General features: G+C 49.3%; 1 protein-coding gene across 7 annotated transcripts in view; it reads left to right on the top strand.

Moving 5' to 3' along the window:
• LOC309534137 (tyrosine-protein phosphatase non-receptor type substrate 1-like) overlaps positions 1-24,825 on the top strand; it is a 125,966-nt gene extending 101,141 nt beyond the window's left edge. For 6 of the 7 annotated variants that reach the window (XM_082226176.1, XM_082226174.1, XM_082226173.1 and 3 more), the window contains exons 4-10: positions 109-423; positions 9,084-9,428; positions 11,780-11,878; positions 13,744-13,785; positions 14,817-14,838; positions 15,214-15,253; positions 20,694-24,825. In XM_082226176.1, the coding sequence (XP_082082302.1) occupies positions 109-423; positions 9,084-9,428; positions 11,780-11,878; positions 13,744-13,785; positions 14,817-14,838; positions 15,214-15,253; positions 20,694-20,951 (1,121 nt within the window). In that variant the 3' untranslated portion in view covers positions 20,952-24,825. The remainder of the gene's footprint in view (positions 1-108; positions 424-9,083; positions 9,429-11,779; positions 11,879-13,743; positions 13,786-14,816; positions 14,839-15,213; positions 15,254-20,693) is intronic. The other variant, XM_082226177.1, reaches the window with a different exon arrangement.
• Positions 24,826-25,687: the final 862 nt, after the last annotated feature.

Genomic DNA, 25,687 nt, shown 5'->3' with positions numbered 1-25,687 from the left:
AAATTCCAACTGTGCCCACTGGCCTGGAAAAGGATTTTCCCTTGGGATTGGTGATGGGTCCTATCCTGCAAGGGTCACCAGGTGATGTGTTGATGCTTCCTCCCACAGCCACGCCATCCCAGCCATCCATCAAGGGTCCCGCGAGCAGAGTGTTATCTGGGACCTCGGCGACTTTCAGCTGCACGTCGAATGGATTCTCCCCCCGAGCCATCAAAGTCACTTGGCTGAAGGACAACACCAGGATCGTGTCCCCAGAGCCCACCGTTCTGCCAGAAGGAGACAGCATCTCCTACCAAGTGCTGAGCACCACGCAGGTGCCACTCACAAGAGATGATGTGAAGTCCCAGCTCATCTGCCAGATTGAACACGCGACCTTGCGGAGTCCCCTGCGGGAGTTTTTCAAACTTGGAGATATCCTACGAGGTACAGAGACTGGTGGGGGGTCTGGCTGTGGGGTGGCGGATCATTGCATTTGATGGGGCGGCTGAGGTATCATGGTGTTTCTCACCTGCCTTCTGAGCAGCGAGCTTCACTGCTGGTTCCTGAGAGGGAGGGGGTAGGGAACAAGCAGAGCTTTTTTTTCCAGCCGGAAATCACTGGAACTCTGTTCTGGCACCATTGTCAGAATGGTGGGTGCCATTGCCATTATAAAAGAACAAGGCATCGTGACGACAGCCGCACAGATGTTGCTAACCCAGAGATGGAAAGAAAACAAGGTCCCTACTGGAGAAGAATATCAAACTAAACTGCTGGATTATGCCAAAATGGCAAAACTGGCCAGAAAGCTCAGGAACCAAGAAGACCAAAACGTCAACAAAGAATGGGGAAAATTTATAATTTATCTTGGAGCAGATGAAAACATTAGCAGAATTGCAATAACACTTAGAATCATAGAATCATAGAATCATAGAGTTGGAAGAGACCACAAGGGCCATCGAGTCCAACCCCCTGCCAAGCATTACTACTTGTAATGTAGTAAGTACTATGGAGATAATGGAGCAATATAACATATTTTTTGCTCCATAAGACACACTTTTTTCCTCCTAAAAAGTAAGGGGAAATGTCTGTGCATCTTATGGAGCGAATGTGTGGTCAATCGCTGGCTCCCTTTCCGCCCCCTTGCCCAGCCCTCCATTGTTGGATGTTCTGCAGACGGAGGCCGTTTGTTTCCCCAGCGACATGTGACTGGCTGATTAGATTATATGTCTGAAAACTGTAGGAACGGCTCCCTTTCCTTTCCTAAAGAAGCTGCAGAACTGTGAGATGAACCCCATAAAAACAGGGTTTTTTTCCCCTTTGCAAAGTAAGCTCAACAACTTTGAGCTGACCCTCAAAAAAGGGGGACTTTTCCCCTTTGCAAAAGAAGCTGCACAACTTTGAGCTGATCCCTCCCCAAAATGGGGTTTTTCCCCTTTTCTCCTCTAAAAACTAGGTGCGCCTTATAGTCAGGTGCGTCTTATGGAGCGAAAAATACAGTAAATCATGGATTCTTGAATAATAATCAGTTGAAAAGGTTAACAATAATAGGACCTATGGAAGGGAAGGTGGGAAGTCCAGAGATTCGGAGGAATCTACAAATGTGAATATGTATGGTTGTCATTTTTAGACTTGTAAAATCAAATGAAAATTATTTCAAAAAATATATATAAAAGAACAAGGCAGGTGCTCATAGTGCTCATGCAGGTGGAGCCAGTCCAGCACTCCTGCTGCCACGCAGCACCTCTCCCATGCGCCATGCATTTCTCCTTCTCCAGAACCGGCCGCAGTGCGCAGTGTTCAGAAGGCAGATCCGCAATGCTTCCCCTTCTGCATTGCTACCAAGTGCAAGGATGGGGAAGGGGCTGCAGATCTGGGATGCCAGGGAGAAGAAATTGGGAGAGGGGTTTAACGCTCTGGGGTCTTTGGGGAGAAGGGACAGATCAACTGAACTAATAAATTCATCTCCACTATGCATTGCCGTGCTTCCAAAGGCTGATCCAACAGGGGTGTTTAAGAGTCTACTAAGACTTTGAGCAAGATTTGAAAAAGGGGCAGCATGAAGCTTCTCATCTATGGCTTGATTTGCTATCATAGAATCATAGAATCATAGAGTTGGAAGAGACCACAAGGGCCATCGAGTCCAACCCCTTGCCAAGCAGGAAACACCATCAGAGCACTCCTGACATATGGTTGTCAAGCCTCTGCTTAAAGACCGCCAAAGGAGGAGACTCCACCACACTCCTTGGCAGCAAATTCCACTGTCGAACAGCTCTTACTGTCAGGAAGTTCTTCCTAATGTTTAGGTGGAATCTTCTTTCTTGTAGTTTGGATCCATTGCTCCGTGTCCGCTTCTCTGGAGCAGCAGAAAACAACCTTTCTCCCTCCTCTATGTGACATCCTTTTCTATATTTGAACATGGCTATCATATCACCCCTTAACCTCCTCTTCTCCAGGCTAAATATGCCCAGCTCCCTTAGCCGTTCCTCATAAGGCATCATTTCCAGGCCTTTGACCATTTTGGTTGCCCTCCTCTGGACACGTTCCAGTTTGTCAGTGTCCTTCTTGAATTGTGGTGCCCAGAACTGGACACAGTACTCCAGGAGAGGTCTGACCAGAGCAGAATACAGTGGCACTATTACTTCCCTTGATCTAGATGCTATATTCCTATTGATGAGGCCCAGAATTGCATTGGCTTTTTTAGCTGCCGTGTCACACTGTTGGCTCATGTCAAGTTTGTGGTCAACCAAGACTCCTAGATCCTTTTCACATGTACTGCTCTCAAGCCAGGTGTCACCCATCTTGTATTTGTGCCTCTCAATTTTTTTGCCCAAGTGCAATACTTTACATTTCTCCCTGTTAAAATTCATCTTGTTTGTTTTGGCCCAGATCTCTAATGTTTTTTGTTTTTGCCCAGATCTTTCCTTGGTAGAGTTGAGAATAGTATATCCAGGTGTAACTTGGAGGGTTTTAGTACGTATGAACGGGTTCTCCTGGCTTACCAAGGGCTTGGAGTTGATTGGCCAGGAGACTTGGAGACCCCCGGTGGACTTTCTTGCCAAAGGGATTTCTCCATGACTTCAGCATGCAGAGATGAGCCTTTTCTCTAAAGGAGAGGTGGCAACTTTGAGCCAAGCTACACATTAGACACAGGTACGTGCTGGTCCCTTTGCTGGAGAAGCTCCATTGGAGGGGGACAACTATACTGCTTCTTTGCCTCCACTATACTGCTTCTTTGCTCTCAATTGCTCCAAGAAAAAAAATTGCCACTGGTACATAAGAAGCATTAACTTCGGCCCTTAGGTCCATTAATTTAAAGGGGGGAAGCATTTCCTGCTACTAAGATGGACGCTAAGACACATCCACACGCCAGTTTTGAAGGAGATCAGATGTGTGTTTGATGCTTGTCCAGTCTCCACAGTCCACATGCCCACCAGCGTCCATCCAAGAACAACTGATAATGAAATCTAGAGGAGCCCTGTACTCCGAGTAGACCCATGGATAAAAGGGACCAAAGTTTCCCCATGTCCATTAATTTCAATGGGTCTACTCTAACATTGGATACGACCCGATAGGATCAAAGGGCAAAATTTTGAGCTGATGGGGTTAGGAGGTTGCTTTTGAGGAATATCTGTCCCTTCCCCTTTATACTGCAAATCAAAACCACACAGGCCATAAGAGGAGCCTGGCTGCTGGATCAGACCAAAGACCCACCGCATCCAGAATTCTCTTTCCTTAGGAGCCAACCCAGTACCCCAGTGAGAAGCCTACAAGCTGGGCATGAGGACAACAGCCCTTTCCCCACTTGAGATTCTCAGCCTCTGTGTTATGTACTGAGTTGACTAGGATCCAAATTGCAGCAGTCTGATTGGTCCTAGAACAATAGGATTCAGAATGCAGCAGTCTGATTGGTCCAAGAACAATGCAGCAGTCTGATTGGTTGGCAGGAAGCACCCAATCATGCTCCAGATATAAGTGAATCCACAACCTGATTGGCTTACAGTAGAATTCCAGAATTAACCAATCATGTGCAGCCCATTGTGTAAATAATGTATATAAAGCAGATACTCTGAGGGGACATTCATTCATCCTCCTCACCACTATGAGCTGAATAAAGAGCATGAAATCACTTTGCGACTCTGAGTATATTTCACTGGCGACGAAGGTGGGATCCCGCTGAGCTGACTGCCACACACAGCACCGCAGCACCGCCACCTGCCGCACCGCTGCCTCGCACCGTGTATCCAGGTTTCAGCTCCGGGACACAAGGATCTCAGAATGGCAGCCAACTGCAACTTCTCGCCATTCAACCCAGCATCTGGAGACTGGGAAGCGTACGCCTCCCGTTTCTCCTTCCTCCTAGAAGCCAAAGGGGTCACCGACGAAGAAGACGCCAAGAAGAGGGCGATACTCTTCAGCGTCTGCGGAGAGGAGACGTTTGAAATCGCCCGGGCTCTCCTTGCGCCTGAAGACGTCGCTACTGTTCCATACAAAACAATAATGGAACAGCTGAAGGGGCACTTTTCACCGCAGCCCTCAGTGGTGGCTCGTCGAAATGCCTTCTACGCAAAGCGACAAGCCCCTGGGGAAACCATAACTGGGTTTGTGACCTCTCTCCGCCAAGCCGCCCGGTTCTGCAACTTCTCAGAGCTGGAGAACATGCTTCGTGACCGCCTCGTCGGTGGCCTGAAGGATGAGAAGCTGCAACGACGCCTCTACGCTAAGAAGGACCTAACGTTCCAGGTCGCTCTGGAGGAGGCCCTGGCAACGGAAGCTGCCGAGAGGTCGACGCAAGAGGCACGGCCGAGCCTGCCATCCCAACCGAGGGTCCACCACGAAGACCTCACCGACGACTCAGGATCCGACAGGGAGGAGGTGCACCGAGTACAGCAGCGCACTCAAGCAGCGCACACACCACAGCTGCCTCGACGAGAAGGAGGAAACTGTGCAAGCTGCGGGGAGAGTCACGAGAGGAGGAGCTGCCTTTTCCGCAACGCAGAGTGCAGGCAGTGCAGAAAATCGGGACACATCGCCCGGGTGTGTCGGGCTCAGCCCACCCGACGCCAGGCATCAGATGACCAACCCAAGAGCCCCAGGTCCCGGGGCCCAACGCACCAAGGCAACTCGACGGAGCTCACGGACTGCCAGGTATACCAGTTGCCCCACCCCAACGTAGAGAAAATTTATGTAGAGGTACAGATAGAGGGGGCCCCATGCAGCATGGAGCTTGACACGGGTTCAACTCTATCCATAATCTCGGCAAAGACCTTAAGGAAACTGTGTCCTACTGGGGGTCCCAAATTCAGGCCGGCCCCATTCACCCTACGGGACTTCCAGAAACGTAAGGTCCCCACAATGGGGGTGGGGACCTTCAGGGTGCAATACCGAGGGCGGATGCGGCAACTGGACTTGCTTGTGGTCAAGGGCCCCTACATTAGCTTACTGGGATTGGCATGGTTTGGACCACTGGGGCTAGCCATCACCAGGGTGAACCACACTACCTTACAAGTGGACGTGGACGCCATCTGCAAGGAATTTCCAGGGGTTTTCGATGGGAAATTGGGACAGTATACGGGCCCCCCCATTGCTCTACAGCTTGACCCCGCAGTACGACCGGTTAGGCTCAAGGCCCGCCGGGTCCCGTTCGCCCTGAAACCCCGTATAGACGAGGAATTGGACCGCCTCGTGGAGCAAGGAGTGCTGGAGCCGGTGCCTAATGCCCCCTGGGAAACTCCAATCGTCACACCCGTCAAGCCTAATGGTTCGGTCCGCATCTGCGCAGACTACAAATGTACCATAAACAAGGCCCTCACGGCCCATGCATACCCAGTGCCAGTGGTCAGCCATGTCCTTGCCACCCTGGCTGGGTCGAAAATTTTTGGCAAGCTGGACTTGGCCCAAGCATATCAACAGCTGCCAGTAGATGAGGCCACAGCAGAGGCACAGACAATTGTGACGCACAGAGGAGCGTTCAGGGTAAAGCGGCTGCAATTCGGTGTCAGTGTGGCACCAGGCATATTCCAGAATCTAATGGACTCGCTCCTTAAAGGGATTACTGGCGTCACCCCCTTCTTCGATGATGTGTTGATTGCCGGGCCCACACCAGAGGAGTTTGAGGACCGCCTCCGCACCGTTCTGCACCGTTTCCAGACGGCGGGTCTCAAGGTGAAGCGGGAAAAAATGTCTACTAGGAGTGCCTCAGGTGGACTTTCTGGGATTTATGGTGGATGCAGAAGGGGTCCACCCGACTGGGGACAAGGTACGGGCCATCTGTGATGCCCCAGCACCCAAGAGCAAGACTGAACTTCAGGCCTTCTTGGGACTATTGAACTTTTACCATTCCTTCCTTCCCCACAAGGCGGCGGTAGCAGAGCCCCTACACAGACTCCTGGACAAGCGGGCCCCTTGGGTGTGGGGCCAGCGCCAGGAGGCCGCATTCCAGGCAGTCAAGGACTTGCTTGTCTCAAACTCGGTCTTGGCACACTTCAACGAGAGGCTGCCGGTGGTGCTAGCATGCGACGCCTCACCCTATGGCATTGGCGCTGTCCTGGGGCACCAACTCCCGGATGGAAGAGAGGTACCGGTGGCATACTTTTCCCAGACACTCAACACAACCGAGCGGAACTACTCACAAATAGACAAAGAGGGTCTGGCAATCGTGAAGGGAGTAAAAAAATTCCATGATTTCTTGTACGGGCGGCCCTTCACCGTGGTGACTGACCACAAGCCGTTGCTTGGCTTGTTTGCCCCTGAAAAGCAGACCCCCCAAGTGCTGTCTCCTCGCGTCCTCAGGTGGTCAATTTTCCTTGCCAGCTACCAGTATGCACTGATTCACCGCCCGGGGAAGGCAATGGGCCATGCGGACGCCCTCAGCAGGCTACCACTACCGGAAACAGGCCCCGACCCAGCACCTGCACAAGAGGTTATGAGCCTGGAGCTGCTTCCCGACCGCCCCATTCAGGCACAAGAAGTTGCACACCATTCCAAGAAAGATAGGGTCATATCCCGGGTCCTGGACTGGGTGTGGAGGGGATGGCCCAGCAGCAGCCCTGGGCCAGAATTCGCTGGCTACACAACCCGCAAACATGAACTGTCAGCCCACAAGGGGTGCCTGTTATGGGGAAGCAGAGTCGTTGTTCCCCAGCCCCTCCGCAAAAGGGTCCTCACAGCCCTACACGAGACACACCCAGGGGTAGTAAGAATGAAGGCCCTTGCCAGGAGTTATGTGTGGTGGCCAGGGATCGATGGAGAGATAGAGGCCTGGGTCAAACACTGCCAGGCCTGCCAAGAATCCCGCCCAGATCCCCCAAGGGCCCCAGTCCAGTCCTGGGAGTGCACCCGAGCACCATGGTCATGCCTGCATGTGGACTTCGCTGGCCCCTTTCAGGGGAAAACATTCTTCATAGTGGTGGACTCCTACACCAAATGGCTGGAAGTCGCACTGGTACCGTCCACTTCCACGTCCGCAGCCATCCGGGTACTACGCAGGCTGTTTGCAACCCACGGGCTCCCGGACACTCTCGTCTCAGACAACGGGACTGCATTTACGTCAGGAGAATTCCAAACCTTCACAGCGCAGAACGCCATCCGCCACATCCGTTCGGCACCATTCCACCCTGCCACCAATGGCCAAGCAGAACGCATGGTGCGGACCACCAAGGACACCCTTCGCCGCATGACGCAAGGGGATTGGGAGTACCGCCTTGCCACATTCCTCCTAGCACAGCACAGCACCCCCAGCTCAACGACTGGCCGGAGCCCTGCTGAACTACTAATGGGTCGGCGCCTTGCAATCAGATTGGACCGCCTTCACCCCGATAGAGCTCAGGATGAGGTAGTGGTGGGGGAAGGCAGGAACCCCCGGACCTTCGAGGCCCAGGACCCAGTGTACGCAAAGAATTTTGGGGCAGGCCCAGCATGGGTACCCGCCACAGTCACCAGGGTCACTGGCCCCGTGTCGTACGAGGTGCTAACAGATGGGGGGCAATGCTGGCGCCGCCACTGCGACCAGATACGGCGATGATTCCCAGGAGAAAACCAGGAAGAGGAAAGGTCAGAGGAGTCCCAAGGGAACAGAGGGGCAGTGAGGCCCATAGACCAGGAGGGGCCAGCAGGAGAGGCAGAATCAGTAAATACAGAGAGGACCCGCGAGGCCGAAAGGACACCGGAACCAGAACCACGACTGAGCGAGCCGGTTGCGCCAGACCAAACAGGCCCATCACAGCCAGCATCCTTGGAACACGAGCCAGAACCTGAACCCCAGACCAGGGAACACCACAGGCCGCAACGCACACGTAGGCCGCCGGCATACCTTGAGGACTATGAATGTGAACTCCCGGGCAGGACTGGAACTTAGAGGGGAGGGGTGTTATGTACTGAGTTGACTAGGATCCAAACTGCAGCAGTCTGATTGGTCCTAGAACAATAGGATCCAAATTGCAGCAGTCTGATTGGTCCTAGAACAATAGGATTCAGAATGCAGCAGTCTGATTGGTCCAAGAACAATGCAGCAGTCTGATTGGTTGGCAGGAAGCACCCAATCATGCTCCAGATATAAGTGAATCCACAACCTGATTGGCTTACAGTAGAATTCCAGAATTAACCAGTCATGTGCAGCCCATTGTGTAAATAATGTATATAAAGCAGATACTCTGAGGGGACATTCATTCATTCCTCCTCACCACTATGAGCTGAATAAAGAGCATGAAATCACTTTGCGACTCTGAGTATATTTCACTCTGGTTATTCAGAGACCTACTTCCTCCAAGAGGGGAGGAGAACAAAGCCACTGTGACTTGTCACCATTGGTGGTCTTGTGCTCCATGAGTTTGTCTAACTCCCTTTCAAAGCCATCCAAGTTGGTGACCGTCAGTTCCTCTTGCAGATATGAATTCCATTGTTTACAGGCTGTATGGAGAAGGACTTTCTTTTATGGGTCCTGAATATTCCAATATTCTGCTTCACTGGTTGTCCCCAAGCTCTGGTGTTAGGAGATGATATCCACCTCTACCAGGAATGCAATTCTAGCCCGCACTGGAGTCTGGCAACCACTTCCCCTCAGGGGTATTGAGGTCCTCATTCTGATTTCTTTGCCTTTGTCCACACAGTTCCACCCAGAGTGAAGCTGGAAGCCAACCCAGCCAACCCCGTCCCGCTGAACGAATCGGTGACCTTCAGCTGCAGCGCGGAAGGATTTTACCCAGAAGACACAACCTTGGCCTTGACTCTGAACAGCAGCCTGAGTGAAACAGGAACGGCTGAGCCCATGGCCCAGAACGGGGATGGGACATTCACCCTCAGAAGCTCCCTGAAGCTGAATGCCACGGAAGACAGGAACCAGTCTGCATTTACTTGCCTGGTTACACAAAACTCTCAGCCTGTAGCGACTGAAACGTCAGTGCTAAACATCAGGGTGCTGACTGAAGGAAGTGAAAGCGTCAGTATGGAGCCAGGTAGGTGTTCACCGCCCCCCCCTTGATCCGTGTTGACTTAAATTTCTCATTTTTGTCTGTCTCTCTGTGTGTAGGCCTTCTTGCCTTCAGACCTCTTCATACCCTAACGGGCAGCAGCTATAGCTCACAGGAAAAGCAGCCACTCTGCATGCAATAGATCCAAGTTTCAATCTCCAACATTTCCTGGTAGAGTCATGGGTTTCCTGGACAGTCACTGCCAGTGAACGTGGACCAGATGTGAGGAACTTTTAGCCCTCCACCTGTTGCTGAACTACAGCTTCCATCTGCCCCAGCAAGCATCACCAATGGCCAGGGATGATGGGAGTTGTAGTTCAGAAACATCTAGGGGGCCAAAGGTTCCCCACACCTGGGATAGAGCAAGGGTTTAAAAAGTGAGATTGTGGTTAGCTTTCAGGGGAGATGTGTGGGGTTTTGGTGCTGCCTGTTTGTTTGTTTGTTTGTTTGTTTGTTTGTTTGTTTGTTTGTTTGTTGGGTTGGTGTCCTGCCTGTTTTGGAGAGGAGACCTGAGCATCGCCAGCATTTTTTTGTGGGAAAAATGTGTGTGTGTTTGGTGCCCATTACACACTTCCATGGCCCTAAGCTCAAAAGGTTTGGAGGACTCTTGATGTAGAGTGTCCAGGCCTGGAGGAACCAGTGAAATGACTCCACCTAAGGCTGCTTCATATACTCCTGTGTAGACTTCCTCTCCTGTCCCCCAGGGAGCAACCCTTGCTAAACCCCACCAGATGCCTGCTAAAAACTTTTCCTTTTGTATCAGCAAGGCTTTCCAGACTCAAAATTCAGTTACGTGTCCTTGTTTTCAATATTTGCTTGTTTTCTCTGGGCGTTGTTGCTAAGTGCTTTATATTAATTAATAAATAATATAATAAATTTTCATTTATACCCCGCCCTTCCCAGTTCAGAAAACCAGGCTCAGGGCAGCTAACAACAAATTTAAAACACTTAATTGATGCAAAAAAACCCAGCATAAAATACAGTATAAAACGTGAGTAACAATAAATTCAGAATTCAAAAAATCAATTTAGGGGGGAAATCCACCCAATAAACATTAGATGATCACCAGGGCTAGCTGACTAAATTAGTCCTATTTGGGCCAGCAAGGAGACCAGGGGGAAATTAGATGTGGGATCCCAGAGCGGGTAATAAAAAGGGGAATGGAAGGAAGGGGCATAAAAAATCAGGCTAAGTTCAAATTGAAAGCCATATTGTTTTATGTACATTTGCCTTCGGGAGAAGAAAAGGCTAAGGGGTAAACGCTACGCAAATCTGGAGTGGAGACCCTAAGATGGGTTGGTTGGCACCTTGTACACCTGCTTCCAATGGGACGCGGGTGGCGCTGTGGGTTAAACCACAGAGCCTAGGACTTGCCGATCAGAAGGTTGGCGGTTCGAATCCCCGTGACAGGGTGAACTCCCATTGCTTGGTCCCTGCTCCTGCCAACCTAGTAGTTCAAAAGCACATCAAAGTGCAAGTAGATAAATACCGTATTTTTCGCTCTATAACACGCACCCGACCATAACACGCACGTAGTTTTTAGAGGAGGAGAATCCGTAGGCATGCCACCCATAGGCATTCCCTCCATAACATGCACAGACATTTCCCCTTACTTTCTAGGAGGAAAAAAGTGAGTGTTATGGTGCAAAAAATATGGTAGGTACTGCTCCGGCAGGAAGGTAAACGGTGTTTCCGTGCGCTGCTCTGGTTTGCCAGAAGTAGCTTAGTCCTGCTGGCCACATGATCCAGAAGCTGTACGCCGGCTCCCTCGGGCAGTAAAGCAAGATGAGCGCCGCAACCCCAGAGTCAGCCACGACTGGACCTAATGGTCAGGGGTCCCTTTACCTTTACCTTTACACCTCCCTCCAGTGGCCAAGCTGGTGCTGAGTGTCTTGCTCTGTTTCCTTTGGACCCCACCAGTGAGGCTGAGGGGGGGTCTTGTCATCTGGGCAGCCCAGGACCTCTATACACGCTGCCCAGGCTTGCGCCCCAGAGAGGTCACTTTGGTGCTGCTAAGGCCAAAGTCTGACTTCAGTCCCAGAGGCAAACTCCATTGTCTCTCAAGACAGACTGGTACCAACAAAAAAACCCCTAAAGTTGTTGTTATTATGCAGTTTGTAATTCCCCCGATAAAGGGATTGGTCCTTCTAGCCTAGTATTGTCCACACTGGCTGGCAGTGGCTCTCCTGGGTTTCCAAGCATGAGTCTCTCGCAGCCCTGCCTGGAGATGCCTAGAGTACCTTCTGCATGCAAAGCAGATGCTTTAAACCACTGAGCTACGGAGATGGGGAAGCAGGACACCAGTTGCCAGCTAAATCAATGCAATCTTTTTGCAGATGAAAAGAAAATCTACATCATCAGCGCCGTGGTTTGTGCCCTCCTGGTGGTATTGGTGGTGACTATCATCTACTTCATCCATGCAAGGCATAACAAGGGTAAAAAGAATATTTGTTGCATTTGTGTCGTAGAATTGGAGTCCAACCCCCTGGAATGCCATTGGGTCAATTGGGTCCAGTTTGGATCACCCACAGGGGTACATAGAGGCACACAAACTGGATGAACTGTTGGCCCTGCATGGGGTCCCTACCCCCAATGCCATGGCTGTGGGACCCATAGCAGCAGGTGTGGGGAGGAGCCCCTGGTGGTCATAGAATCATAGAGTTGGAAGAGACCACAAGGGCCATCGAGTCCAACCCCCTGCCAAGCAGGAAACACCATCAGAGCACTCCTGACATATGGTTGTCAAGCCTCTACTTAAAGACCTCCAAAGTAGGAGACTCCACCACACTCCTTGGCAGCAAATTCCACTGTCGAACAGCTCTTACTGTCAGGAAGTTCTTCCTAATGTTTAGGTGGAGTCTTCTTTCTTGTAGTTTGGATCCATTGCTCCGTGTCCGCTTCTCTGGAGCAGCAGAAAACAACCTTTCTCCCTCCTCTATGTGACATCCTTTTATATATTTGAACATGGCTATCATATCACCCCTTAACCTCCTCTTCTCCAGGCTAAACAGATTAAATTCATACAATTTAAGTTCACACAATTTAAGTGCTTCCAGAACATCATGGCACTTGCCATCCTTGGCCTCTTGTGATCCCATCGACAGTCGGCTCAAGTTCATTACACTGAGTGGCCAAACTGGACTTTGGGGTCTCTCTGACTCAATGCATAATCCGATAGGAATTTCCTGGGTCGTATGTCGCCCGTACAAATAAATATGGGTTTTCTTTTGAAAGTGTCAGCAAGGAAAGTTTTGGGAGAAGGTGAGAATCTGGCAGTTCTAATTATTGAGTATTTAACTGGTGGCAAAGAGGAGGGAGAGACTTGTGATGGTGCTATTCCTGATGCTGTGGGAGGTGAGGGAGCAGGCTGCCTCCTGGTTGGGTTAACTGGCACCCTGGCATCTGCTGAAGATCATGTTATGATCACCTGGCTTTGTTTGATACGGACGTACTGAGGAAGGTGGTGGTTGAAAGGGACTGACAGTCAGAGAATATTTGGGGGCTGTTGGGACAGAGGAATGGTCAACGTAAGAAGAACCAAGAACCTGTAGAGGAGAGGGCTCTTCTGCCTGGGTCCTGCTTCCTGGTTTCCCACTGTGAGAACAGGATCCTGGACTCAGTAGGCCATTGGCCTGATCCAGCAGGCCATCCTTATGTTCTGGCAGCTAGTTCGGTCAAAAGGACAACCTAGTCCACCATCTGGTTCTCACAGCGCCAACCATAGACTCACAAGCAGGACCCCTGGGTGTTCTCTGACACTGGGCAAAGTTGATAGCCACCGTGCCTTACCCTCCGTGAATTAGCACGATCCTCTTTTGAAGCCACCCAGGTTGGTGGTGATCATCTTGGCAGAGTCAGTTTCATAGAATCATAGAGTTGGAAGAGACCACAAGGGCCATCGAGTCCAACCCCCTGCCAAGCAGGAAACACCATCAGAGCACTCCTGACATATGGTTGTCAAGCCTCTGCTTAAAGACCTCCAAAGTAGGAGACTCCACCACACTCCTTGGCAGCAAATTCCACTGTCAAACAGCTCTTACTGTCAGGAAGTTCTTCCTAATGTTTAGGTGGAATCTTCTTTCTTGTAGTTTGGATCCATTGCTCCGTGTCCGCTTCTCTGGAGCAGCAGAAAACAACCTTTCTCCCTCCTCTATGTGACATCCTTTTCTATATTTGAACATGGCTATCAAATATATAAAAGGATGTCACATAGAGGAGGGAGAAAGTCATAGTTTGACTAAGTGCCATGTCTGATGTGATGAAGCATCTCCTTTTATCTCTCCTGGATCTCCCAACACAGCTTCATCAGATGGTCTTCTGAGCCCTTCTCAGCAAGGGAAAGGTATCACTACTTGTACCTGTCTCTGTTTTCTCCTGCTGGGCAATAATTCCTTGCATGGTGGAAGGTGGAAGGTGGGAGAGATTTTAATTTAGCAAACAGTGTGTGAAAGAGTTATGCCCAATATCACGGTCTCCAATAGTGCAGATAGGTCTAAAGCTCCAGCAATATTTGCACACACACACACACCCCAGGAGTAGTGGTCCAACCCAGCCTACCACCTCCTCAGCCTCCCTCCCTCTCCATCACTATGTTGTGGTGCTCAGAGACTGATTTCCACCTCCACGACCAGCATGGAGAGACTTCAAGCTTCCTGAATCGACTTGGTTGTTCCCTCCTACCTCCTCTGAGAGGTTCAGCAACAAAGCCAGGTCCACAGAGGTTCTCAGAGGACTGGAGTAGATATTTGAACTATTTGAAAAGCAATTGTAATAAACGGATTACGCTAGTAGGACTGCAAGAAGTTTTGTAAGGAGGACTATGCGAAATATCGCAGCGAAGATTATGAAGAGAATTATTAGTTAAGGATTATTAAAAGTAATAAGGAAATGAATGAAATGTAGATTAAGGGATCAAGATTGAAAAATCTTCAGATGTGGTTGATGGAAGTCCAAAACATTGTATAAGATAAGAAAATATGTTATATGATCTTTGGGAATGATATGTAAAAATCAATAAAAATATAATAATAATAATAAAAAACAAAGCCAGGTCCAAAATAAGAACTGGGACGTGGTAGGCCAAAATATAAAATGGGGCAAACTTGATTATCTGCTCATGAGCTACGAAATTGAGAAGAGCTGTGTAAAAAAAGCACAAAATTACCTTCTGAGTTATGAGACACAGCAGAACAGGGAGTCTTAACTCAGGCAGGGGGAGGTTGTTTTGTTGTCACTGTTGTGAAGCCCATCCATGCACACAAACACACACTTGGCCGGGTCTGCATCTATAGTGGGGCAGGCATTGCTTGGAACCCAGGTAAAAATATATATTCCATCTTACATGGGATTTTTTCTTCTTCTTCCTTTCTCTAGATAAAGAGCCCACATCTGTGAGGTAAGTCTGGGCTTCTGCTTTGAACAGGAAACTACTAAACTAGTGTAATGGTTAGAGTTTGGGTGGCTGGCTGGTTGTGTCTACCAGCTCCATTTAGCACAACCTTCCTCTGGCTTTTTTACAAACTCGCATCATCAAGGTTCCTTCTTCTGTTGAGCAAACTGAGAGATGGGGAAAGAATTCCCATTGGGAAGGAAATTGCAGGAGAATTTTCAGCAGTGCACACTCCCCTTGCAGGTCCAAGAGGCCTCAGTAGAGGACTTAAGAAGCAGGAAGTGGCGCCATTTATTTTATTTTATTGAAGAAACAACTGTGTTAGGCTTGCCTTCTACTCTTGGGTGATTTGTTTGACTTTCTTTGTCCATTTTTCTTTAGGCTGCACGAATCTGAGAAGGCTTCTGGGGGAGCAAATCAGGTAAGTTCTTCTAAATTTCTTCAGATGTTGAGCAGAGGCAGTGTTGGTGTTTGAAGCCAAGTGCACATGAAATTAGCCATTAATCCACCTGTACCCTGTAGTTTCTTGAGAAATGCCTCTGTTTGATGCACTTTCTGTCCAATGAACTTCCATCTGAAGCAGTGAAGCTGAGGTGTGTCCGTCTGAGATAGCCGTTGCACATGAGCAGGTTAGAGCACATGCATAGATGGCAGCTTCATCTGGAGTTTGGTGCAGGGAGACAAGACAGGTAATTATAGATTCCTAGAACTGTAGAATTGGAAAGGACCTCAACGGTCATCTACCTGTAGTCCAACGCCCTGCAATTCAGGAATCTCAACTAATGCATTCAGGACAGATAGCTACCCAGCCTTTGCTTAAAAACCTCCAGTGAAGGAGAGTCAAACAGCTCTTACTGTCAGAAAGTTCTTCCTGGTGTTTAATCTTCTTTCTTGAATCCATTGGTTCGGGGCCAGAGCAGGAGAAAACAAACTTGCTCCCTCTTCCCTGTGACTGCCCTTGAGATATTTGATGATGGCTATCGTATCTCCTCTCAGTCTCCTCTCTTCCAGGCTAAACATATCCAGCTCCTTCAATCGTTCCTCATCAGGCTTGGTTTCCAGACCCATTGATCGTCTAGATCACCCTTTGGGCAGATCTGTCAATTTCAGATATTAAATTCAGTTTAAGAGCAAAAGAAAGAAAGAAAGAAAGAAAGAAAGAAAGAAAGAAAGAAAGAAAGAAAGAAAGAAAGAAAGAAAGAAAGAAAGAAAGAAAAGCATCTGCTGGATCAGTGGCCGACCAGATGCCTGTAGAAAAACACATTTCCTCATCAGTGAATCCCTCACTAAAATTCATCAACTCTTTAGTGCTCATTTATTCTAATTTATCCTAATTCGCGCTTTATCCTAATATGAGAGCGCATAATAATATAGTGCATGATAATGACATCCACTGTATCCTAATCTGCCCATTTTCGCATGGCATTTTGCTGACATACACAATTTCGTAAAGCAGTCTTCACTGGTGATAGACATTTCTATACACCCTTTCCCCAAAATATATTTATGCAGGGGTTTTGGTTTTTTTGGTTGGAGTAATGCATCGCAAAATTTGAAGAGAAGTGTGACTTTCACAGGATAGATGCCTTTCGGTGTGCTTGCCGTTTCAGGGAGTGCAAGATTAGGGAGGTTCGCATTGACATGTAAACCAATCCGAATTCCTCCGCTTCAGCCCCAGCCTCAGAGGAGTGCTAGGTGTGTTCTGAAGTTCACTCTCCAAGAGACTCAGGATACTGTGAGGTGCAAGAAACAGGGTGAGCAAACTGAGTGCCCCAGAATTCTCTGCCAAACACAGGGGTTCCATGTTGAAACAGCTGGTATGAGAATATTCCCTGAAGGTTTCATATTTTTAAAAACTTTGAATCCACTAGACTGGTGACTGGGAGTGGCCGCCGGGATCATATAACACCGGTCCTGAAAGACCTACATTGGCTGCCAGTATGTTTCTGAGCAAAATTCAAAGTGTTGGTGCTGACCTTGAAAGCCCTAAACGGCCTCGGCCCAGTATACCTGAAGGAGCGTCTCCACCTCCATCGTTCTGCCCGGACACTGAGGTCCAGTTCCAAGGGCCTTCTGGCGGTTCCCTCACTGCGAGAAGCAAGGTTACAGGGAACCAGGCAGAGGGCCTTCTCGGTAGTGGCACCCGCCCTGTGGAACATCCTCCCACAAGGTTTCAAAGGAAAAAACAACTACCAGACTTTTAGAAGACATCTGAAGGCAGCCCTGTTTGTTGTGGTTATTGTTGTTGTTTAGTCATTTAGTCGTGTCCGACTCTTCATGACCCCCTGGACCAGAGCACGCCAGGCACTCCTGTCTTCCACTGCCTTCCGCAGTTTGGTCAAACTCATGCTGGTAGCTTCGAGAACACTGTCCCACCATCTCGTCCTCTGTCATCCCCTTCTCCTTGTGCCCTCCATCTTTCCCAACATCAGGGTCTTTTCCAGGGAGTCTTCTCTTCTCATGAGGTGGCCAAAGTCTTGGAGCCTCAGCTTCAGGATCTGTCCTTCCAGTGAGCACTCAGGGCTGATTTCCTTAGGGAATCTTTTAATATCTGAAGGACTATTGCATTTTAATATTTTGTTGGAAGAGTGTATGGGGAAACTGGTGTCTCCACCTGGCAGCTAAGTGATGTGATGGGCACCTCTTTGCCCATCACTCAGTTGTCACTCTTGCAACCTAGCTCATTCTTTTGGGATGCTGATGACGACACGTAAGTGTCCAGCAAAGGTCATTTTCATATGAAGAAACCTCTCGTGACTAGCTCAGCAAACTCCACTTGTCAGATTCTAACCTCACTGGGTACAGGACCCCACAACAAAGAAGGGACTCAGGGCATCATCCAGACTGGCACCCCCCAAAAAACCTACAATAACAACCCATAGTACAATCAGGAAAGGGTTTTCCAAAAAAGGAGGGTTTGAGAGGAGGCCCTGCTTGCCGTTCCATGGCAGAACCCCTGTTTTTATTTGCAGAAAGCCTCCTTGGCTTTTCCAGTTAAAGAATTTCAGGTAAAACACCTGCCAGGAAGCCGACGCCACTCAAAACAACCTTTATTGGCTTGGTGGATTATTTCTGTGACTCTGGCAGCTTCGTCCCTCCGTTGGCTTGTTTGCAGGAATTTGTCCCTTCGTCATTCTTTTCTGGAAAACTGTGCTTCCGTGTCCCCACATCTGTATCCCGTACTTCCAAGGCAACATTTGCACTCCCACCCCCTAGACAATAAGGACTAGAACCCTGCTTTGTCTGCGTCGGAGTCTCTCCCCTGCCGCCTTACAACAGGGATTGTAACCACCGCCCTTGAAGACTTGCTGACGGCCACCCTTTTCTGTTGTTGATGTTCTTGTTTGTTTCCTTCGCAAAATAATCACAAAGTGTCGCTCCCTTCTGAAAGGGCCCAGCTGCACGGCAGCCAGGCGAGGGCTTATTTTTAGAGGCCCCCTTTTGTGTGGCGCGATTGTGCGATTTCGCTGAGCAAACCAGGCCCCCTCCGCCCTGCGCGTGGCTGTTTTTCTTCCAGCCTCGTAGCTGCTCACGTACGTACACAGCTGTCTTTGCATCGGGAAGATGTCATTCCTTTGGGACAATGGGAGAAGTGATGTCTATAGCTTCATCTAGGCTGCCAAAAACCCTAAACCCAGTCTAATGCTCACATTGCTCTATGTGCGTGTGTGTGTGTGTGTGTGTGTGTGTTTAATTATTATTCTGAATTCATAGCAGCTGTTCTTGCATCTCCCAGCACCCCCAGTAAGATTCCTTTTATTTATTTTTCCTTTGGAGCCAGTCTTGCAAAAACAACAGATCACGTGGTGAAATTGTTCCCGAGCCGAAGCATTTTCAGTCCACAGGTGGGGGGCAGGGCAGGCATGTGGTGCTGCCCCTTTGGAGAAAGGGGGAGGAAGAAATCCCTGCACATAGATATCTAGCTGGTCAGGGAGGAGGCTAAACCGGGAGGCCGTCCCCTACATCTCTAATTAAGAAAAAGCACATTCCGCCACTCTGCAAATTGCTTTGTTAAATATTTAAAAAGTGGCTCGCACAGTTTAAATTGAATCAGACGGTATGAAACTAATTTTGCCATTCCGTTAATTAGTTTGTTAATTTTTTTTTAAAAAAGGCTTGCGGACTCTTAAACAATTAAGCAATTAAAACAAATAAACCTGCTGAATTGAAAGTTATTGACACCTATTAAATTAAGACAGATAGAGATGGATAGGGCTTCAGGAAATATGGTGGGGCAGAGTCTCTGCCCCACTGCGAACCTGGCCTGGCAGCAGTGGTGTCACAGCCCGGGACCCTGGGCGGGCGAGGGCAGGGTGTTCAGAAACAGCAGCACAAACCATCTGGCATTCCCACTGCTGCTCTAGACCCACATTGACCTGCCGCTGCCTGCCTCCTCCTGGCCACTGCGTCAGGCAAGTGTGAAGGCGGCAGCTGCAGTGGTAGGGCAGCCAGACGCAGAGGAGGACAAGGTGGGAGACAATGTCTAGCGTTTCACCTGAAGCAGCAAAACGGCCTGGACCAGCCCCGGTCTCAGCATCCCAGTAGATGGTAGATGCCAGGCTGCCAGGTCTTCAGAGTCTACCCTGCTCGCCAGCCGCTCCTGGGATTGGTCACTGCCAGAAACGGGATGCCAGACGAGAAGGACTTTTTGACCTAATGGGAAGTGGCTGCCTTGTGGTCCATGTAGGTTGGTATTTCCTTCCCTGATTGGCAGCAGCTCTCCAGCTCTTTGAGGAAGGGAATCTTTCCCAGCACTTATTGGAGATGCCAGGGATTTAACAACAACAATTATAATAATTATAATTTTATTACTTACACCCTGCCCATCTGACTGGGTTGCCCCAGCCACTCTGGGCGGCTTCTAAGACATATAAAAACATACCGTAATTAAACATTAAAAACCTCCCAACAGAGGACTGCCTTCAGGTGCCTTCTAAAGGTTGTATAGGTGCTTATCTCCTTGACGTCTGATGGGAGGATGTTCCACAGGGAGGGCACCATTACTGAGAAGGCCCTCTGCCTGGTTACCTGTAATTTCACTTCTTGCAATGAAAGAACTGCCCAAAGGTGGTGGACTTCTGTGTCTGGGCTGAGCAATGGGGGTGGAGAAGCTCCTTCCGGTATACAGGGCCGAGGCCATTTAGGGCTTTCAAGGTCAGCACTAACACTTTTAATTTTGCTCAGAAACATACTGGAAGCCAATGTAGGTCTTTCAGGACCAGTGTTATGTGGTCTCAGTAGCCACTCCCAGTCACCAGTTTAGCTGCCGCATTCTGGATTACTTATAGTCACCTTCAAAGGTAGCCCCATGTAGAGCGCATTGCAGTAGTCCAAGCAGGAGATAACCAGAGCATGCACCACTCTGGTGAGACAGTCTGCGGGCAGGTAGGGTCTCAGCCTGCGTACCAGATGGAGCTGGTAGACAGCTGCCCTGGACACAGAATTGACTTGCACCTCCATGGAGAGCTGTGAGTCCAGAATGACTCCCAGGCTATGCACCCGGTCCTTCAGGGGCACAGTTACAGCATTCAGGACCAGCAAGTCCTCCACACCTGCCCTCCCCGTTTCCCCCCAAAACAGTACTTCTGTCTTGTTGGGATCCAACCTCAATCTTTGAGCTGCCATCTGTCCTCCAACCGCCTCCAGGCACTCATACAGGACAATCACCGCCTTCACTGGTTCCGATTTAAAGGAGAGGTAGAGCTGGGTATCATCCAAAAAAGTGCTTCTGTCTTTGGACCTGAGACCTTCTGCCTGCAAAGCAAGATGCTCTGCAACAGTGCTGCGGCAGGTTCCCATCGTCCTGTGGGCCTTCTCTCGTGCTTCTTACTGACTTCTCCCTCTCCTTCTTGCCTCCTCAGGAGCCTGATCCCAACAACGTCACCTATGCAGACTTGAACTTCGAAAAGGCGCCCAAGAAGAGCCCCCAGCAGGTGGTGGAGATCAGCCAGCAGTCTGAATACGCCAGCATCCAGACTGTCCCGCCAGCGCCCAACGACGAGAACGTTACCTATGCAGATTTGGACATGGTCCACCTAAGCAAAGCTCCCAAGAGACCTGCCCCGCAGCCGGAGGAAACCAGCTCAGAATACGCCAGCGTACAGGTTCGGGGCAAGTGATCCCTGGCGGACGCCGTCAGCTCTCTGTGGCTTGCCGGCCCTCTTGCGGGGTTGTCGGAGACCTCCCTTGCCAGGGTTGGATCCTTGGCCTTGTCTCCAGACTGAGTCTCAACTGAGGAGCAGTGGGATTTGCCTGCCAAGGAGCGGTTCCTGCAGTTTCTTTGAGTGGAACTTAATGTACGTAGCCAAGGTCAAGGAGGAAACTAATTGGTGCTACACACAATTGCATCCTGGTACTTGGGCTAGTTCATGGTGCCTCTTCATCCCCTGGTTATCAGGTGGGCGGGAGGTGCCTAGACCAACTAAGGATCTAACACAGCTTTTATCACTGGGACCATAACTCTCTTCTTTCGATTCATCCAAACACGTCACACGGAGCAAGTGGCGAGTTGTCACCTTGGAGGCAGGCAGGCCTCTCTCTTCAGCTTTGGCCAGCTAAAGGCCTTCTCTCCACTTTCTTCTGGGACAACCAAACCCTCTCAGATGCCACCTTGAGAAGCTTTTCTTTTCCCTCATGGGGACTGAACAAAACCAAGTTGGCAGCCCCAGCTAGCTCTGTGGGGTGGGAAGAAGCAAGTGGACGCTACCCACATCAAGACTTGGTGGAAACGCCCACTTCCCCAGGTCCTTCTGGGAAGAGGAGGAGGAAGAGGAAGAGGAAGCCTGCTTTCTTGCTCATGATGGCATCTGATTCACTTTGTATCTCTCTAGTCCACAGATGTATTTTCCTCCATCTTCCCCTGACAGTACGTCTTGGGACAGTGCCTCTTGGAGATACAGCAGCTTGTTCTGGGCTAGCAGTTGCCAACCTGGTGTCCGCATGTTTTGGACTTTGACTCCCATCACCTGTTGATCTTGGTGGAGGTTGCCGTCCAAACACATCTAGTGGCACCAGGCTGGTGAAGGCTGTTCCACGACAACCCATCGATCTTGCCCAACCCCAGGGACCGATCTCTGGCAAAGCCAAATCTGTAGAACACATTTTAGGTGTGTCAATCTGCTCCTCATTTTTATTTCTTTTTAATCCGCCTTTTTTATTTCATCCCTACGTGTGTCTAGAATTGGGGAGGGGTGACCTTGGACGTGTCTTGCAGCCTCTGTGATAGGCCTTAGGAAATACAAAGCCACGTTGTCCGCTCCCGTCTCTGCCATGTTCTGCCTGGTTCCTCGGCTGACCCCTCCCAGATTTGGCTAAGTAGGGGCAGCAACCTTCACAACAGAACTAAGGCCTGCAAGAGGTGTGTGAGAGTGTGTGTGTGCTTCTGAAAGCTGATTTTTGCCACCGCCACCACTGTTGCGTGGTTAAGAGAAGAGAGAGCTTCCAAGCCAGCCATTCTCCATCCTGGCAGATCTCCATCCGCTCGTATCTTTCCTGCAAAGCCACTCCCTAACACAACACAAACACACTCACAAGCCCAACCTGCTACTCTGCTTGGGCTGCATCATGGCTCGTTTTTCTTGCAGCCATTTTGGTTTCGTTATCATTGTTGTTTTGCACAGTTCACAAATGTGCAGTAGCCCAAGCAAACATTGGGGGGCCCCACCCCAGGACCACAGGGGAACAGCAGCGAGTGATTATGGTGCTATGACTGTTGACAGAGGAGAGGAAAGGTGGTTTGGGGTCAATGCCAGTAGAGTGGCTTAGCTGGGCCGATGCCCCCACGGGGGCGCGGGTGGGGTGAAACTTCTCATGAGGCTACTAAAACAGGCAGCTCATAGCAAGTTTAGAGTTTACACCTTTTGGCAGCCCAGATTGCTCCCGCCCTCCCCGTGATCTCACCCCCCGCCATGCCAAGAGAACCTCCTCTTGCCTTTCAGTCTTTCCTTCTTGGCCGAATCCATGCTGTTGTCCTCCCTTCCTCTGGTGGTCTTGCTCACTTTTCTTTCCGAAAGAGCCTTTGGGGCAGGGTTGGGGGAGCACTTGGGACAAGGAATAGCACCTCTCTGCCCCCCATGGGAAGTAGGGCTGCCCCCACCCCACCCTGCCCGAAACACCGTCGTACCACCTGTGTTGACTGTTCAGCATTATAACTGTTTACTCCTTTTAGAACTAAAAAAAACCGAGAAAAAAATACCAGTATTTGTGTGTGTTCTTTGTAAGTGGGTGTAGTACTGTGTACTTAGCACTAGTGTGACAAGCACAAAAGCAAAGTTTAAAAAGGGATAAAGTGCTGGGGAAGAGAGAGGGGGGTCTCTTAAAACTTGTCCTCTCCCCCATGGTGACTTGACCCACCATAACCTACCCTGTGTGACTCCTGCTGCCAGTAACCAAAATTCCTCTTCTTGTTTTTATTTTATTTTATTTGTGGCTCTGTGTTCCTTTTAAAACAAAACAAAAAACTAAGGCAATTTAGGAACTAACTGGCACTCTGCGGAAACAGAAGGAAGTGGGGGAACGAGAACAGGAGGCGAGGGTTGCAGAGAAGTGACGTCTTCCAAATTCTCTACTGCAGATCTTCCTACCTTAAGTTTGACCCAAGCAGATTGCGAGATCCAGGATGAAGGCAATCGAAACTCGGAAGAGTTTAGCCCGATTTGCTAGTTCTTCAGCAAGATGAGCAAATCTCGATGGGTTTCACATTGAAAAGACACAGGGCAGGCCTCTCTTGTCACTTCCGTGTCTCAAAAATGTGCCAGTGTCTTCTGGTGGAGACACAAAGTGGAACCATCCAAGAACACCTTCTCCTTTTTCCAGAAGGTGCCTATTCACAATGACGCTTTGGGACACGGGATCAACTCCTCCTTGGGTCAGTAAAGCAGGGATGGGTGATAATTGTGACCCTCCCGATGCACTTGGACTCAAAACTCCCATCAGCCCACTGGCCATGTTGGATGGGGCTGATGGGAGTTGCAGCCCAGAAGCAATGGAAGGACCACAGTTTCCTTCACCCTTGCTCAAAATAAATGTGTGATGGGAAGAATTTTGAGATACTGATGACATTGCGCTTAAAATTAAAAAAAATAAAATGCCAGTAGGCACTTGTATTGCTAATATGAGAAAGGAGAGGTATGAGTGTGGTTTGGGCAGATACAGTTCTGGGAACGGCAAGCCATGGTGGCATCTCACCCTTCTGAGGTCACAAAGACAAGTCCTTTCGGCCACATTCTCTTGGCTCCTTCCGTACACCATGCATAAGGACGTCGAGGCCAAAGCCAATGGTTCAGGAGGCAAACAGCCGCTGTCCAAAATGGCAGTCACACGTTCACAACTCTCCTCTCCCTCGGTAACTTCCCCTCCAACTTAAGACCTGTACGGACATCTTAAGACCTGTACTGATGCTCTATGGTTCCTCATATGGTTCCATCGCGATGCTCTATGGTTCCATCATTGGCTGCTGGAAGATGCAGGTTGCCATGACACCAGGATGTTCGTAAGCTAGCTGGGTGTTATTTGGGAGATGGGGAGGAAGGAAGACCTCTGGCTGCCATTTTTGGCTTCCAGAGCTTCTCCTGACATTTACTTTGGTCCTTAGTCAAGGCAGAAATGTCATACCAGCTTCTCGGTTCCTCTGTTTCCAAACACTCCACTGCCACCCTCCTCCTCAGCGGTGTCGGATGGGAATGTGTAGAAGTTCAATGGTACCCTAGCTTGGGAGATGGAATGCCAAGAGCTTTAGCCCATAGTGGGAGGCTACAAACCACTCTATTGAGCCTAGTCTCTTGGCCCTGGTTTTGCAGGGAGGAAAATGGGACCAGGAAAAGAAAAACGAAAAATGAAGCCGTATTGGGATATATTTGTTGTGGATCAAAAAAATTATAGGTGACTGTTTGTATGAATTGCACCTTAAGTTCGTTTGGGTTTTTTTTGTTGTTTGTTTTTGTTTTTCGCTTGCAAGATATTTTTGTAATAAAAGCATTCAAAGTTCTACACCAACCACGCGTGTGTGTCAGTGGTGATAATAGAACTGGCTTCGGCGGGTTGGTCTTCTGGGCAAAATATCAGATGTCTCCGGCTCTCTTGTTGGGGAAACAGAAAGCTAGTACTTGAGGAAAGTCCAGTATTGGTGGCCCACCCAAATACTTGAAGGACGCAATTAAATATGAAAATAGCTGGTGTTGCAAAAAAGGAAGGGAAAAAATCTGTCCAAGCACGAAGCAATAATTATCAAAAGAGGTAATCTACAATCACGCGGGACTGTTATTAGGAATGGAAAGTCCAATTCCCAGATTGTTCTTCATGCTGAAAGAGAACAATAATTCTAATTATTATTGTATGGACTTTGGCGACAGCTGTGTTAGAGCGCGGCATAATCATTTGACTACCAGCCATTGCTGTCATGGAACGCACAGTGGTTTGAGTTGGAGCTGTGCCTTGGTTACCCAACCACCCAAAAAAAATATGCAATTTTGATTTGAGTCTTTTTGAAATGCGCTTATACAAAAGCTTGACATAATTGTAGATTGCATCTGTTTGCATAATTACTGGCTTATGAACTGATAGATTTTTGCATTGCAGGTTATTTTCATATTTTGTTATGCATACGACGCCAGCCAACCCGACGCAACTTTTCCAACTTTCAGCAATTAGCAGTGTGAAGGCAGGTCCCTGCCCCTTGGAGCTTAGGGGTCTGTATTTTGAAAGTGGGCAAAGACAACTCATCAAAAGGCAGAGACTGGGAGCCGGGAGAGGCAAGAAAGACGAACGAGGATTGAATGCGTACAGAGATGCAGTCTGGGCCTTGCTGTTCAAGGAGACGAGGTGAATCGTGGGGAAAGGGTTCAAGGGAGGGTCTGAA

Source organism: Podarcis vaucheri (assembly GCF_965113315.1).
Source record: "Podarcis vaucheri genome assembly, chromosome: 6".
Lineage (NCBI taxonomy): Eukaryota > Metazoa > Chordata > Lepidosauria > Squamata > Lacertidae > Podarcis > Podarcis vaucheri.
The sequence above is the reverse complement of the archived record's forward strand: the minus strand, read 5'-3'. Positions and strand labels throughout refer to the sequence as shown.